Genomic DNA, 17,466 nt, shown 5'->3' with positions numbered 1-17,466 from the left:
TGAATGGGGTAATACTCAAAACCGACTTTGAAAAAGCCTACGATAAGGTTAAGTGGTCTTACAGACACTCAGGATGAGAGGTTTTTCCGAAGAATGGCGCGCTCTAATTAATAACTTTGTTTTTGAGGAAGTGTTTCTACCAAGGTCAATGATGATATTGGTAGATATTTCTAGATAAAAAAGGTTTGTGGCAAGGCGATCCCATATCACCAATGTTGTTTAACATTGTGGTGGATATACTTGCTATTATAATTGAGCGGGCTAAAGTCGATGGATAGATTGAAGGGGTAGTTCCTCATTTGGTTGATGGGGGCTTATCTATCCTTCAATATGCCGATGGCACAATTTTATTTATGGATCATGACTTGGACAAAACAAGAAATCTGAAGTTAATTCTTTCAGTGTTCGAGCACTTGTCAGGTCTTAAGATAAATTTCCATAAAAGTGAATTGTTCTGTTTTGGTGAAGCCAAAGACGATGCCAACGTATATGCTGAGTTATTCGGACGTGGGCTTGGGTGTTTTCCAATTAGCTATCTGGGCATTCCGATTCATTATCGGAGGCTGACGTTGGCCGAATGGAAAATTGTAAGGAGAGACTTCAGAAACGCCTAAGTAGTTGGAAAGGAAAATTATTATCCCTCGGGGGAAGATTAGTTCTCATAAATTCAGTACTTTCAAATATGGTACTGTATATGATATCTTTCTTCCAGTTGCCCAAAGAAGTCTTACACAGATGGGATTATTTCCAATCAAGATTCTTCTAGCAAGAGGATAATGAGAATAAAAAATATCGGTTGACCAAATGAAGTGTTGTTTGCCATCCAAAAGATCAAGATGGACTAGGAGTTCATGATCTTGAAGTTAAAAACAGTGTCTTGCTAGGAAAATGGCCGGCCAGGTTGTTAACTGAGGATGGATGATGGCAGCAACTATTGCGGAAAAACTATGTCGGCTCAAAAGCAATATCTCAGGTTATAAGGAAACCAGGATATTCACACTTTTGGGCTGGCATTATGGCAACTAAGAAGCACTTTTCCCATCCGGTTCCTTCTCCATTAGGAATGGGTCTGAGATAATGTTCTGGGAGGATAGGTGGTTGGGTACAACTACTCTTCGCGAACAATATCTGGCTTTGTACAATATTGTTCGACATAAGGGAGATACCTTACAGAAGGTGATGGAAACTTCTCCACCCTCTATGTCATTCAGGCGTGATCTTATATGTCCCAGATTGGCTACGTGGAATGAATTGCTACAGAGGTTAGCTTCAATCCAGTTGATTTAGGGTGTCGATGAATCTCGTTGGAGTCTCACCAAGAATGGTAAATTCTCGGTCAGCTCCATGTAGAAAGCTTTAATTATACACAATCAACCAGTTGTTAATAATAAATCCATCTGGAAAATGAAGATACCTTTGAAAACAAAGGTCTTTGCATGGTATGTTCGTCGGGTTGTGATTCTAACTAAAGATAACCTTCCCAACCGCAACTGGCATGGCTGTATGAAATGTGTTTTCTATCATGAACAAGAGATAATAAAACACCTTTTCTTCAGTTGTCGAGTTGCTAGGTCTATATGGTCAATCATTAAGATATGTTCTATATTATATCCACCTCGCAGCATTGCAATTTTTTTTTGGCAATTGGCTAAACGGGGTTGACTCTAGGTATAAAACGCTTATCAGGGTGGGCGCGATTGTTGTCGTATGGTCGCTTTGGCTATGTAGAAATGACAAGGTTTATAATGACAAAAATTCTTCTCTGTTGCAGGTTGTTTACCGTGCTACAACTTTCTCCATTCATGGTCGCCACTTCGGAGGATCGTGGCCTCTTTACGGAGGTGTCTACACGATAAGAGAACACGGCGAAAGAGTTTATTTTCCAACATGGGTGGCTGCATAATAGGTGTATTAAGGGTCATCTCCTGCTTTTTTTCCTTTCATCTAGGAGTACTTTGTTGAATACTATAGATACTCGAATGGCTGTGTGCATCTTAGTTATGCAGAGGTTAGGTGTAATACTTAAAACTTTTGAGTAATAAAGCACCCTTTATCAAAAACAACGACATTAACCATTAACCGACCATGCTTGGAGCACCTTAGTAGAGGAATTAGGAAATGCACTTACGTACAATTGGATTGGACATGATTGTCTGTTCATTGCATACTTGAGAAAGTGGTTGCGTAGAAGATGTCGATGAAGTGGTAGCAGGGGCGATGTAATCGTTGAGGAGTCCCATGGATGTCTCGACACTAACATTAGAGACCGCTGGCGGCGGTGATGGCCTTGTGACCCCCTTTAGCACCTTTTAGTATTAGCTCTTAGGATTGTCGGAGTTTTACCATACAAGTGTATTTTCCCCAAGGGGCATAACCGCCTATATTATATTCTGGTGCTAAGGGGATAGGGACCAAAACATAACTTTGGTATGCGCTCCCGATTAAGGCACAAAGAAGAAGGGAAGATTTTGTCTCCCTTGTTACTCTCTTGGTTTGTTATAACTAGAGATCTTCCTTGTTCATGTCCCGGCGAGCGTTGATGGCGAGCTTCCCTAGGCAACCGGGGAACATATGTTGCATGCATAGCTCCGCTTATGTGGCTAGCTCCCATGGGGCCCATGTGTGTGTCTGGTTGTGTGATGATGTATCAGCAAGTGGTGGAAGCACACACATCTTTGATATGGTGGCGCTCTTTGAGTGTCGGGTCTCAAATTTCAGGAGAGAAATCTCTAGGTCGAACTTTCATTGGTTGAACCTAGCAATGGCTGTGTTTTTGCGACGTTTCTTGTTAAATGCATTGTGTGGAGTTTTCTCATACTTCTTTTTGAGCGAAACCCACGATCTAGCTCCCTTGGTTGGACCTAGCGACGATTGGTATCGTGCGCCATTCTCTCCTTCAAGACATCGTTATTGGAGGACCTCCCATGTTACCCTTGATTTGCTATCCTGAGTGGTTGATGCAAGTTCGATGTGGCCGTTTTGTTGATCACTTTTTGTTTGTATTTGATTTGGTTGTGTGTATCGTTAATGTCTTGAAGCAAGTATATATGACCTCTTTACGGATGTAAAACACCCATTTTTTGAGGAATCAACGAGGTGGGTGGGGGGGGGGGATCGCCCCACCCGATCTCATTTTTCATTAAAAACGCTGGGGTTACAGTGGCGTGAGACCAGGGGCTGCAAGCTAACAACCTGGGCCTGGGGTGGCATACCGCGCCCAGCAAATAGGGAAGCAGGTTATAGGGGGAGTGCATAGCTTAAAAATGCTAAGAGATAGATTGGCACCAAGCCAGCAGGGGGCTCGTGTCTACACTAGAGGGCGCGCGGACGATCCACATGTGGAGGTGGTCGACCAACATAGCAAGCAAAAAAGGAGTGGAGTAGATATGAGATCCGCGTCAAAAACCATTCTATTGCGAGACTTCTAGACGGACCACAAGAGGGCTAGGATGACGGTGTTACGTGCCTTCGGATGCATGGGTGGCAGGTCCTCGGAGAGAGCGTCGAGAAGAGCCGGCACATTGCCGTCAGCATGAGGGCGCCCCGAGGGAGAGACGACATTCCATAAGGGGCGAAGGCGGGGCAGCCTACAAACATGTGCGAGATGTCCTCGGGCTGGCTGGGGCAAAAGGGGCAATCAGGAGAGGCACACAACCAACGCGGTGTAGGAGCGCGCGTGTTTTGGTTTTGTGGAGGGGCAGAATCCAGAACAAAACCCTTATTTTCATATTTTTGTATCAACTCGAAGCCCGACACGGCGTACCGCTCCAACGTCCTGTTCCGCTGATCGCTCCGGCCACTCGATGAATCGTGGAAGCGCTAATTGATCCCGTAATATAAGTGTGAATGCGAGTACAATATTGCTTGTTGAATTTTAATTACTGGCTACTAGACATGTTATGTTAGTTGCCGTGTGTTGTGTGGGAAACGGGAGGCTAGCCTCCATGTGCTACACCGCCCACTATCACCATTCCAAATCTGATCGATTGTAATGTCAAATCATCAAATCAGGTTCATCTATATATTATACCGTGCTAAATGAGAATTTTGTCAGTAAATATGCTCCCGTCGTTCATGTATGCAGCACAAGGCTAAGGAGATAGTCGACAGGCTGCGGCGGTACTCGCTCTGTGCCGGCTGTGATGGCCCTCACTCCTTTCAATCCGAACCCTCAAACTCCCAAGGCTAAGGAGATAGTCGACAGGCTGCGGCGGACTAGTCCTACTCTTGAGGCTCGGGGATCGAGGGTGCTGTCCATGGGAGCGACCGCTACGCTGCCTGGGGATTCGCTATCTCCGAGGTCCGATAGACCTGCTCGTGGACGTGTTTGTACTCTCCGTCGCACGACGCCGGCTGCCGCTAGGAGGGCGGCTTCGAGGTCGCCTTCTTTGGAGCCCGTTGGAGCTGTTTCGGGCTCAGCTACCGGAGGCGTTGCCGCCATGTCTCCGTGCGGTGTTCGGTTGGACGCCCCTGCTCCCCTTCACCCGCAGACCGACGCCTTGCCCGTTGCGGTGGCTTCCCCAGCGAGTCCGGCTGGGCTGCAGCTGACTCGGACGCCAGCGGTGGAGCGCGACGCGACGATGCATGGCGACGTGGCAGCGGCGTCCGCTGCCAAGCTGCACCCTGGTCGGCTGACTAGGGATGCTGTTGGGTCGCCCGTGGATGCTACAGTCCAGGGCCGGGCGTCGACGCCCATCAGGACTCGCTCGCCCAATGGGCAGGCCGATGCGTCGGGCGTGGCACAGGGGCAGTCGGGGCCGACCGCTGCTCCCGCTGCTGTGGTGCCCTCCTCGTCGGCTGCACATGCTGGGCTGGGGGGGCGGTCTACTTCGACTTCCGTTCCCTCGGCATCGGCTTTGGAGGTGGGTGTTGTTTTAGAGGAGGGGCCTGCGTCGCCTTTACCCTCCTCTAAAAGCGCCACTGTCTCCAACGCCGGCGTGCAGACTCCGACTCGGAGGAGTGCACGTCATGGTGTTGCTGCGGATGGCGCGGCAGCCACGGATGAGGACTCCATGACCAAGGCAATGCGGCGTAAAGCTGCGGCTAACCTCGATGCTAAGGGTATGGATAATTGTTCTACTTCTTTCTTGTCTTTTTCAACACCTCAGGTTTCCGCCAAACTCAATAGTGTTGGCGTTTCCCTGGGTTCTTCTTTACATGCTATTTCAGTTTCGACTAAAGTTCTAAAACATTTGGAGTTTGATAGATTAAAAGTCACTCCTATGTCTGGAACTAAGTCTTCTCCCTCTCCGACTACTGTTGATGATGACGAAGCGTACGCCATTACGGATGGCCAGCTTCTCACACAACTTGTTGGAGAGGTTTTAGAGGTTGGTACGGATGACGCGATGCTTGGTTCTTGTTTTGAACTACAAGCAACAAATCGCAAATCTCGAGCCTCCCAAATCAAAAGGAACGCTTGGCCTAATAAAAAGGCTAGGATGACAAAATCTACAACAGTTTCTAAATGAATGGCATGTTTAAGAATAGCAGAGGTCTTCAAGACTTGGCTAAACACTTACACATCGCTGAATCCATCAGAGACTATGTTTTAGATTTTGTGGCCATATCCGAGACAGGTAAACGGAATTACTCAACTAATTTTCTAAATCGCCTTTCAGGCGGGGAAGATTTTGATTGGGTATCCCGTCCACCTAGGGGGCGTTCTGGCGGCTTATTGATAGGAGTCCGATCTTCAACCATGGAAATTCTCGATAATTCGGGGGGTGATTTTCACATTAAACTTCACATTCGGAATAAGTCGGATAATTTCATTTGGAGTTTGGTTTCTGTTTACGGGGCCGCACAGGATAACTTTAAGCCTGCTTTTCTTCGTGAGTTGGTTAATCTAGCGAAAGATAATCCTTATCCTATTGTTATAGGAGGGGATTTTAATTTGCTGCGATACCCTCATGAAAAGAGCAAAGGAAGATTCGACAACCATTGGCCTTTTCTGTTCAACGCTGTTATAGACAGTTTGGACTTAAGAGAAGTGGCAACGGTTGGTAGACACTTCACTTGGGCTAACAGTCTTCCTGAACCTACTTACGAGAAGTTAGATCGCGTTCTCATGGATTCGGACTGGGAACAGAAATTCCCTTTCGTCTCGGTTCGGGTTCTACCTAGAATTGCGTCTTTATCGGATCATGCTCCTATTCTTCTTTCCACTGGAATACCATCGCCCCAGCGACGTCGACCGTTCAAATTTGAACTTGGATGGTTGCTTAGGGATGGATTCTCAGACATGGTTAAGAAGGTATGGGAGCAGCCGGTCGTAGGGTCTACCCCCATCCAAAGGTGGAATAACAAACTCCGATCGGTTCGGAGATACCTTGGTGGATGGGCGAGACACTTGGCTGGGCAGCTTAAGCAGGAGAAAATCTTTCTCTCTTCATCAATTGATGATTTAGAGGCAATAGCCGAAGTACGCCCACTGACTACGCAAGAAATTGAACTTAAAAGTCAATATAATGCGAAGTTAGCTGGACTACTGAGAGAAGAGGAACTCAAATGGTACCAAAGGTCAAAAGCCCAATTCATTCTTCAAGGAGATTCGAATACGAGATACTTCCATAGTGTGGCCAATGGTCGACACAGGAAGAAACGCATTCATACTCTGTCGCAAGATGAGGGTCTGATTGAGGGCCATGAGCAGCTTAAGTCCTATATTACATCATATTATAAAGGCTTATTTGGTGCACCGGAGGAATCATCTATATCCTTAGATGAATCTAGGATTGATGATATCCCTCAAGTGTCTCCGCAAGAAAACGCTCTTCTTACAAATCCTTACACCGAAGAGGAAGTGAGAAAAGCGGTCTTCCAAATGGAGCTTAATAAAGCGCCAGGTCCTGATGGATTTCCAGCCGAGTTCTACCGGAACTTCCGGGATTTCATTAAGAAAGATCTGATGGATTTATTTGTTGAGCTCCATGCGGGACAGTTGGACCTTTTCCGAATCAACTTTGGGGAAATAATTTTGCTCCCTAAAGTAAATGATGCGGAAAGGATCCAACAGTACAGACCAATATGTCTTTTAAATGTATGCTTCAAAATTTTTACCAAGGTTGCTACTATTAGACTTAATTCGGTGGCTGACCATGTGGTGCGACCTACTCAGACTGCTTTTATGCAAGGACGATATATCCTCGATGGAGTCGTTACTCTGCATGAAACAATCCATGAGTTACACCGCAAAAAGTTAAATGGAGTGATCCTTAAAATTGACTTTGAAAAAGCCTATGATAAAGTCAAATGGTCGTTTCTTCAACAAACACTCCGTATGAAAGGTTTTTCGGAGGAGTGGCGCGCGTTAATTAATAACTTTGTTTTTGGTGGAAGTGTCGCCATCAAAGTAAATGATGATGTTGGTCGATACTTTCAAACAAAAAAAGGTTTGCGACAAGGTGATCCGTTATCTCCAATGTTATTCAATATTGTTGCGGACATGTTGGCTATTTTAATTGAGCGTGCTAAAGTTGATGGTCAAATTGAAGGAGTGGTGCCTCACTTAGTTGATGGAGGCTTATCAATTCTTCAATACGCTGATGACACAATTCTGTTTATGGATCATGACTTACAAAAAGCTACAAACCTGAAATTAATATTGTCAGCGTTTGAGCAATTGTCAGGTCTAAAAATAAATTTCCATAAAAGTGAATTGTTTTGCTTTGGCGAAGCCCAAGACGAGGCAAACTCATACGCCGAACTTTTCGGCTGTGGGTTAGGCAGCTTTCCAATTAGCTATTTGGGTATTCCGGTTCACCACCGGAGACTCACACTTGCTGAATGGAAACTCGTTGAGGAAAGGCTCCAGAAACGACTTAGTAGTTGGAAGGGTAAACTATTATCTCTTGGTGGAAGATTGGTTCTCATTAACTCAGTACTCACAAATCTGGTACTGTATATGATTTCCTTCTTCCAGCTGCCTAAAGGAATACTACATAGATTGGATTATTTCCGATCTAGGTTCTTTTGGCAAGGAGATAGCGAGAAGAAAAAATACCGGTTGACGAAATGGAGTGTCGTTTGCCGTCCTAAAGATCAAGGTGGACTTGGTGTTCATGATCTAGAGGTTAAGAACAGAGCTTTGCTAGGAAAATGGCTAGCTAGGTTGTTAACCGAGGATGGGGTATGGCAGAATATGCTACGGAGGAAGTATGTTGGCTCAAAAGCAATCTCGCGAGGTTGTTTGGAAACCAGGAGATTCGCATTTTTGGGCAGGCATAATGGCAACTAAAAAATACTTCTTCCCACATGTCTCCTTTTCCATTAGAGATGGGTCTGAGATAAGGTTCTGGGAGGACATTTGGTTGGGAACAACCACTCTTCGTGAACAGTATCCAGCCTTGTTTAATATCGTGAGACATAAACATGATACCATACGGAAGGTGATGGAAACATCACCACCGTCGATAGCATTCCGGCGGGATCTCTTTGGCCCTAGGTTGGACTCTTGGTTGGAGTTAATACAGAGATTGGATTCTGTTCAACTGCAACAGGGATCAGATGTGTTCCGCTGGAATCTTACAAAAAACGGGATTTTCTCTGTTGGTTCAATGTACTCCGCTTTAATTGAACCTTTTCAACCGGTTTTTAATAATAAACTTATTTGGAAGATGAAGATACCATTAAAAACTAAAGTTTTTGCTTGGTACCTTCGTCGAGGAGTAATTCTTACTAAAGATAATCTTGCAAAGCGTAACTGGCATGGTTGTACTAAGTGTGTTTTCTGTCATGAAGAGGAAACAATAAAACACTTGTTCTTCCAATGCCAATTCGCTAGATCTATATGGTCAATCATTCAGATAGGTTCCACCTTATATCCTCCAAAAAGCGTTGCAAATATATTTGGCAATTGGCTAAATGGAGTAGATGCTAGGTTCAAAGTTCTTATCAGAGTGGGAGCGATGGCTGTTTTATGGTCGCTTTGGCTATGTAGAAATGGCAAGGTTTTTGATAATAAAAATTCTTCTCTTATGCAGGTCATCTACCGATGTACGGCGTTGCTCCGTTCATGGTCGTCGCTTCAGCGTTTGGAGGATCGCGACCTATTTACGGAGGTGTCTACACGCTTAGAGGAAACGGCGAAAGATTTTATTACCCAACATGGGTGGCTGCATACTAGAAGGATTTTGCCTTCTACAGTCTAGCTTTTCCTTTTTCACTTTGTACTAGTGTGATCTCGTTCTTTAGTTTACTGCAACTGAAACTATCAGCGGCTGTGTGCATCCATGTTATGCAGAGGCCGGGTGTAATACTTGACTTGAGTAATAATAAAGCGCCCTTTATCGAAAAAAAATGTATGCAGCACAAGATCTACTTCATCACTTCGGAAAAAACAAGAAATCTAATTCACCGGTTCATTGTTCCCATTTTACAATCGTTTAAGAAAGTATGACCCATAAAATCTGCCATATACAGTGCACAACCTACTTCATGTATTCTCTGGTCCCGTGTGACATGTTCGAACACGAAATAGTTCTTGTACAAGCTAAATTACGTTATTGCCTGGAAGTCAGCTATGCTAAACTTACTTCAAAGGGTTTTGTTATTCCTCATGTGACAGGGAAATAGATGTTCCCTAGTTTACACTTAGAAACATCTGATCCGGATGTTCATCATGTGCAAAGTGATGAGACGACCTTCTCTTGAAACATGTTTCCGTCCCACTCTATGAACAAAGCCACAAACTTCCCAACCAATACGAAGTGATGAGAAAACACTCTTACAAAAATGAAGCACATGAGTTATCAAAAGCACCCAAGACTACTAACTAAAAGTGCCACCACGCCTCTTTGTGAAGCCATCGGTCATCGTTGCAACACACCCACCAAAATGTCATCGGAGTTGGCTGCCACTAAGCCAGGCATCTAGGGCGCGATTTTGGACCACCAATGTTGAAGCGCTACCAACTCCAGGAAGGCCGACTACTCCCTTCTCTCCATCCTCATTGCCCAATAGAAAGACCATTACAACCACCATGTTGCTCTCTGAAGAGACGCCTGTGCAGTCTCCTTTCAGAGCCGTCACCCTGGCATCCATGATCTCACACCCATGGAATGGCGAACACTGCAATAACGGGGCTAACGACATGGACTAGGAAGGCCGGTGCCAAAAACAACTCTTTGAAGTGGAGGTGCGACGAGCCCAGTGCGCAAGTAGTACGTGCATTTTACATCATCAATATAATGACTTATATGACTTGTTTTGAATGATATTTGCCTTTATCTATCATTATTTATGTTTTTTAGTTGATTTATGGGACTTTCCTACAAAGTTCCTTTCATTGGTATTTAATTTCTAGGAGGAAGAAAACCTCCTTTTTTGCATTTTGCTGTTTAAGGGGCCTTCTGGACGCCTAAAAATCAAAGGAAAATTACCTGATCAATTTTTTCATCAAGAGAAAGACCGTGAGCCAAAGAAGCACGAGAGGGGAGCCACGAGGCCCGAAAGAGACTAGGTGGCGCCCCCCCCACCTAGGCCCGTTTTGGCCTCGAGAGTCGTCTCGGCCCCTCTTCTTTATAGATGCCTCCATCTCGCCAGAAAACCAACGCCATATTTTTCCCACGATTTATGGAGGCAATGGCTGCCTCTCCTACTCATGGAGATGGCAGATCTTGCAGCACCGGAGCCTTCGGTGAGCTGGAAATCGACGCCATCGTCATCACAACTCCTCATTGGCGTAGGGGGTGGCCTCTCCATCAACATCTCTATTAGCGCCCATCATCATCACCATCTCCATATCCAAGATCCGTCTCGTTCCCCTCATAGTTTGTGATTGATTGAACCCTGGATATTGTTCAAGTGCTATTTGCATTTTTGTCATTGGAAATTTGTCTTTATTTGGTGGAGATATTATATTTTTAGATTGTGTTGTAATCTATATGATTCTGATCCATATCATGTTTGTCACTTGTGAGTAGATCTCCGTGTTCCCGAGGGCATATGATGAATTGGCTATGATTTTCATATAATATGAAATGAGTATTTGGTCAAGTTTTTATCTTTTATATGATGGTTTTATGCGAACATCAACTGCATATTATTTCACCTATAGGGGCTCATAGGGCTGCACTTTGATGTAATGATGAGGGTTTGAAGGGATGGAATGACAGAAACAGTTTCCAATACTTTGAGTTGCATTAGAGGGATTTATGTAGGAGACCAATGAACTTACTGGTGTGATGGGACATTGTATCTCTTAATGATTCCAATACTTACTCATGAAAATGACTCTAGGACCCATCATAAGGGGTGCATTTTCTCATACCTATAGCTACATCTAATTTAGGATCCGCCCTAAAGGAATGAAACTTGACAAGATATGCACCATGTTGTGTAAAAATTTAAATGCTAAGTAAATACATGCCTCCCTCGGGAATGCTTGTCACATATAAGTACACACACACTTGATCTTGTCCTCTTTGTGCATAGAGGTTTGGGCTTTCTCTCATTGAAAACATTTACTTGTTACTATTTACTTCAGTACTTTATTTTATTGCAAACTACAAACCCAAAACACAAAATCACTACACCCTTTTATTGTTTTACTTATCAAACTTACTAACCAATACCTTCAGCTCCTCGTGGGATCGACAACCTGTTTTATTGAAAAGTACTACAATTGATCTTCTGCACTTGGAATCATCAGCAAGGCGCATCTATGTTGCCCGCAACTTGTACCCGCAACTTGTACCCGCAGAACCCTAGATGGGTCTATCAAGTAGACAAAAAAAGTCCAGGTCGCAGAATAAAGATCCGTACTAGCCACGTTTTCTATTGTCGACCGCTAGGGTATGTTAATTGTCACATGCGATTAACCGTGGTGCGCTACTGATAGTAGCATCAACGTGCGGCCTAAATAGCCCGCTACCAGTGGGCCTGCCCCTAAGACGAGCTCATCGAAGATATCTTAGGCTAGCTAGTGTAAGACATCTTTGAGAAGCTCCGCCAAAGGAGCTTCCCCCGACTAATCTTTGCTTGTGTCGGAGTCAGGAGAGTGAGGGCAGGCATATCCCGACTAATCTTTTCTTCTGCGGAAGTTAGGAGAGTGAGGGTATATTTATACACAATTGATGATGTGCATGCACCGTGCTTATCGTGTCGTACAATGCAGCCATTGACGCATCATGTGCATGCATCATCACGTACAGTAGTGTGGTGGGGGAGGAAAGAAGACGATCTATGGTGCGGTAGGTGGCTATGCGATAGTGAATCTCCCAGACTACTATTGGCAACATGCCCCGGCAGGGTCCGCAACCAATAATCCACGTTTTTTTATAATTTATATATTGCATTTTTAAAACATGAAATTCTATCATAAAAGTTAATTTAGAAAAAATAAATATATACAAATCTGATTGACGCAATATGTTTATTTGATTTAGATGGCATCCATGCATATATCTTGCGATAGTTTATTTTTACATAATAGAAAATAGAGTGGCACATCCTTAAACTAAGACACTTATTTTTAAAGTGAGGAGGATTAATAAAAAACAAAAGAAATGATCTGAAACATAAACTAATAAGTAAGACTGATGGCTTCACGTTGCTTTTATCGTTGTCCGTGTGGTAGTACTTTCGGGACATTGTGCCGTCGAACGTCTTCACGGTGAGCATGTCATCGCCTTCGTGTTTGAAGTGTAAGAAGGATTCGACCTCCACACCGTGGGCACGGGCTAATGTCTTTCAGCATTTGTTGAGGTACATCTGGCCTTCCTATCAAACAAGACCTCCATGGACTATACGCGAGGACCGCAATCGGTTGCATGCAAATACACTTTAGCGGGCTCCTTCCCTTCAAGAAATTGTGTGAGCTTTCCGAGATTCTCTGTGGAGAGAACGAACGTGGTTTTTCATTTATTTAGGATCGGATGGACATGCTCGACTATAATCACATGGACACGATCGAGATATATACACATACCTTCTAGTCCAAAGGGTTTTCATGGATGGGGATGAAGAACTCGAAGTACTCCTCTACTGACGACGATGGTGGTGACGATGATCCACACCACGGCCACGGCCATGGCCCCTAGAACCTATAGCTAAGGATTCCTCCTTCATCGATGAGCGGATGTGAGGATTGAAATGGGAAGCTGGTGAGATAAATGGGGCGCCCACGAACGGCTGGTTAAAATGGGGGAAAAGCCGGCCAAAACGAGGCACATTGTTAAACCGGCGTTGGCTTCATCAACAAATCGTGAGAAAGGCGCATGCAACAGAAAATTTGGCCAACCCAGATCAAAGAAATTAGTAGCGCAACGAAAAAACTGCACACGACTAGTATTACTATATCTATGGCGTGTTGCCGCAACCACCCGCTGCCGATAATTTCCGGTCTCCTGTACATGTGGTCCCCACGTATTAGTCGTGTGCTCTTACTAGAGGTGCGCTACAATTAATGACATACTAGCAGCGTGCCGTTCTATGGCCTGCTGCAACAAATACCTGTCGCGTGCAAGAAATCAGGCCCGCTTCCATTCGTCGTATCCCTATAGCGTTTTCCCTACTAGTGATCACCTCTGAGCAAACCTTCCTTCTCATTAGGTTCGATGCGATTGATCAATATTAATTTGGGAAATAAACATATGTTTTGACTCTTTGACTTCCTTGAGAATTGGGAGAGTTTGACAGGTAATTTATCACGGGATTTATTCCTTGAACCAAAATGACGGAAAAGAAATCGTCCATCCAAAGCCCTTATAGGGGGAGACTTAGAATGTGGTTATTTCCCTCATCTTCTTCCCATACCAGATCAGTTCGTTCCATGAATCATGCTCCCAGAGGTAGTCGAGGTCACGGTGGTGGCCACAGCACGAACTCATCCCAACTATTGATTCGAGAATAAGTTCCGCTGGAAGGAGGTGTAGTGCCGCACGGACGCGGCCATGGTCGAGGTAGAGGCCACAGGGAACGATTGGGGCCGTGGTGGAGGTTGAGGACGAGGCATCGGAGATGCAAACGGAGATGATTAGGGCTTCTTTGATTCATAGGATTAATTGGTATAGGAATCCTGTAGGATTTAGATTCTATAGGAATATGTCCTACACTAGTTGTTTGATTCATAGGAATATATCATGTAGGCACTAATCCGATAGGAATGTTGTAGTGCAAATCCTAACGGAATAAAACATTAGGTCCTACCTCATAGAAAACTTCCTTTGGCACAATCAAACACAATTCATCTTTCTATAGGATTTAACTAGCCATGACATCTCAATCCTATGCTTTTTCTATTCCTATGATTTTCCTAACCTATGAATCAAAGGAGCCCTTAGGATTGTAGTTGTTCTCTCCTTCGTCATCATCCAAGGGGAGCGCCTTCGTCGACTTCATGTTCTTCGCCATCTTGCATGAAGATTTCCAGGAGCGGCTAAAATTCCTCGACAAGTTCACACGAGCCCTTGAAGGTCAAGATCCCCATCATGTATACCTGAAGGACTCCAATGTTGACCAGAAGGTTTGGAAGATGGAGGGGATGTTCGACTGAGAGGGGCACATGTTCCTCGCCACTGGCCAGGGGCGATTTGCCTTAACATATGGCCTGCATCATGGATTCTTCCCGATGCTCCGCAATCATGGAGGCCCGAGGTTTACTTTCAGGATCTTCGACATGATGATGTGTCGCCGGTTGTACCACCCTGATAATGAAGATGAATCTTGACAATCTTCTTGTGTCTAACTTGACGATGCAATCTGGGTAGGTGCCGTCTTGCGCCACCAAGCCGCAATTGTCTTCGGTCTATTTGACTCCAATATTCCTCTCCATGCGGGCGGAATGTACGGAGCTTTCCAACTAGGTGTTCTCGCTCCTGGTGAAGCTTTCCGGATCCCACTAATCGGGACCAGCTCGACGAAGTTCTTCAGGTCCAGCTTCGTGAAGAAGATTTCCCGGGGCTACTCAAAGGTCCTAAGCCGCTTAGCTTTCTTGTAATTTCTCGCATCTCAAGTTTGGACCTTTCATCTCCATGCATCATGAAATTCATGACGAGTAAGTTCATCCCCAACTACCCAATTACCTCGTGGAGCATTTATGGGCGAGGAAAGGAAACACCTTTTAATGTGTGTCTTGAACTATTGGATTGCTTGTGTGAACTTCATTTTATTTGTTTTATTCATTGTAATAAACTATTTGATTTGGCGTGCAAAATATTTAATTTATTGATTCAAATTATTGTAATAAACTATTTATTTGAATCCTGCAAGCATGCAAAAAAGTTGGTGGGGCACTATAATAAATGATGAGAGAGATCATTGTGGTACCGTAGGTAGATACCGTATCATAGCAGTACAACTAGAAAACTAATGCATATATTATAGGTAGATATCGTATCATACCACGTGCAATTAAAAATATTAATATCAAATAGATCTTGCACATAATTTTGCATTAAATTAAATTCTACAAATCAGCAGACATAATAAGGTAATATATTACATGATATCATGTATTATAGAGATAGAATAATATGATATAGGTATGATACTATTATATGATACTACCTCTCTAAGTAGGCTAAGGCATAATCAAGGTCTGACTTTCTGCAATCAAAGTTTCTCGAAGAAAAAAACTCTGCAGTATACATTTTGACCTGCGCACCCAAGTCATTAACGGCCTAGCGGGCACTAGATGCCACTTCCAAGATGTGGTTTTTATTTCTGTTTCCTCGAAGGTGTGATACTCTAGTCGTACGCACGTAAGCCGGTGCCTCCATTCCTCCATGATTCACTCTGTAGCCATGTTACCTTGTAGCTCTACACACCCTATACGAACTTAGTCGTCGTCGTCGTCGGGTGCAACTGCAACTGGCGGTCTGGCGCCGACTCGTCGTTCTCACCTCATTTTGCCTCTCGGCCTGCCTATAAATGCCCCGGCAATGTCCTCCCGTCCAGCCATCAAAACACAAACAGGAGTAGTACCACTCCGGCGAGCGCCGATCCTACAAGTCTAAGGAGGTTCGCAATAGACCTCCAGTATGGCCGGTGTCACCACCACCAATGCCGTTGCCATTGTCGCAGTCCTCTCCCTGCTAGTGCTGTCCGTCTGTTCTGCAGAAGACTACGACACCTCCCTCGCCAAATCCTACAAGTCCGGCTGGCTCCCCGCCAAGGCCACCTGGTACGGCGCTCCTACCGGCGCCGGCCCCGATGACAACGGTACGCTCATATGCGATGGCGGCACAATGTCTTGGTGCTTCACGCAGCGCAGCTCAGCAGTAATAACGCCGATCGATCTGTTTGCAGGTGGTGCTTGTGGCTTCAAGAACGTGAACAAGTACCCGTTCTCCGCCATGATTTCCTGCGGCAATGAGCCGCTCTTCCAGGGTGGCGCCGGCTGCGGCAGCTGCTACCAGGTTAGTTCGTAATTGCAGTACCATGCGTGGCACCGACAATGTCAGTTTAGTTGGTCGATGCTAATCATTTTAATTACAGTACATTGGTCAAACCCAAACCTGTGAGCATCTCCATTTAACGATATCGATCACCGTTAATTAGTGAAGGCCATGTGAGTGCAAGTACACACATCAATATGTTGACATTTTCTGCTTTCCTCTGTGTTTCAGATACGCTGCGTCAGAGCCAACAACCCTGCCTGCTCCGGCCAGCCTAGGACGGTCGTCATCACCGACATGAACTACTACCCCGTGGCCAGGTACCATTTCGATCTCAGCGGCACGGCGTTCGGCGCAATGGCGCTGGGAGGCCAGAACGACAAGCTCCGCCACGCCGGCATCATCGACATGCAGTTCAGGAGGGTGCCCTGCAACTTCCCGGGCATGAAGGTGACCTTCTTCATCCTGCCAGGGGCTAACCCCAACTACTTCCCGGTGGTGCCGGCGTACGGGAACCGGGACGGGGCCGTGGTGAAGATGGACGTCATGCGGAGCAGGAACGGCCGCCCGACGGGGAGCTGGGAGGCGATGTACCGTTCGTGGGGCACCGTCTTCCGGTTGGACACCAGGGAGCCGCTGCAGGGGCCATTATCCCTGCGCATCACCAGCGACTCCGGCATGACGCGCATCGCCAACAATATCATCCCCTATGGCTGGAAGGGCGGCAGCAGCTACTGGTCCAACGTCCAGTTTTGAGTTACATGCTTCTCGCATCGAGTTAATCGTTTCGGTGTCATCTGATCGATTCCTATTTACGATGGATCGACGGATTTTAAGTTACTGCGTTGCCTACTGCCAGGCGTCTTTATTTGTGCGTCTTCCAGAATCCAGATGTGTGCTTGTGAGCGTGTGTGTGCGTGTGTAAAAGGAGCTAGCTAGGCAAGTGGAGTAGCATCCATGTGCTACCCCGGCTTAGTGAATCCCGGCATAAGGAGAGAAACATGCTTCTTTTCTTGTTTCATTGTATTTTGAAAATCAAATGATCTATATACTATGGATGCAAATCAAATGTTTGTAAATGATGGGAGGGGGTGGCGGTGCACGGGGGAAAAGGTGCTTCTCTCTC

At 45.3% G+C, this 17,466-nt stretch overlaps 1 protein-coding gene across 1 annotated transcript; it reads left to right on the top strand.

The window, feature by feature from the left end:
* Positions 1 to 15,983: 15,983 nt before the first annotated feature.
* Positions 15,984 to 17,096, top strand: LOC124649243 (expansin-B6-like). The gene is made up of 3 exons (XM_047188895.1): positions 15,984 to 16,164; positions 16,252 to 16,361; positions 16,572 to 17,096. The coding sequence occupies exons 1-3, from the start codon at positions 15,984 to 15,986 to the stop codon at positions 17,094 to 17,096; spliced, it is 816 nt and encodes a 271-aa protein (XP_047044851.1).
* The last annotated feature ends 370 nt before the right edge of the window (positions 17,097 to 17,466 follow it).

Source organism: Lolium rigidum, chromosome 4 (assembly GCF_022539505.1).
Source record: "Lolium rigidum isolate FL_2022 chromosome 4, APGP_CSIRO_Lrig_0.1, whole genome shotgun sequence".
NCBI classification, from domain to species: Eukaryota; Viridiplantae; Streptophyta; class Magnoliopsida; order Poales; family Poaceae; genus Lolium; species Lolium rigidum.
This window is presented reverse-complemented; position numbering and strand designations above follow the sequence as displayed.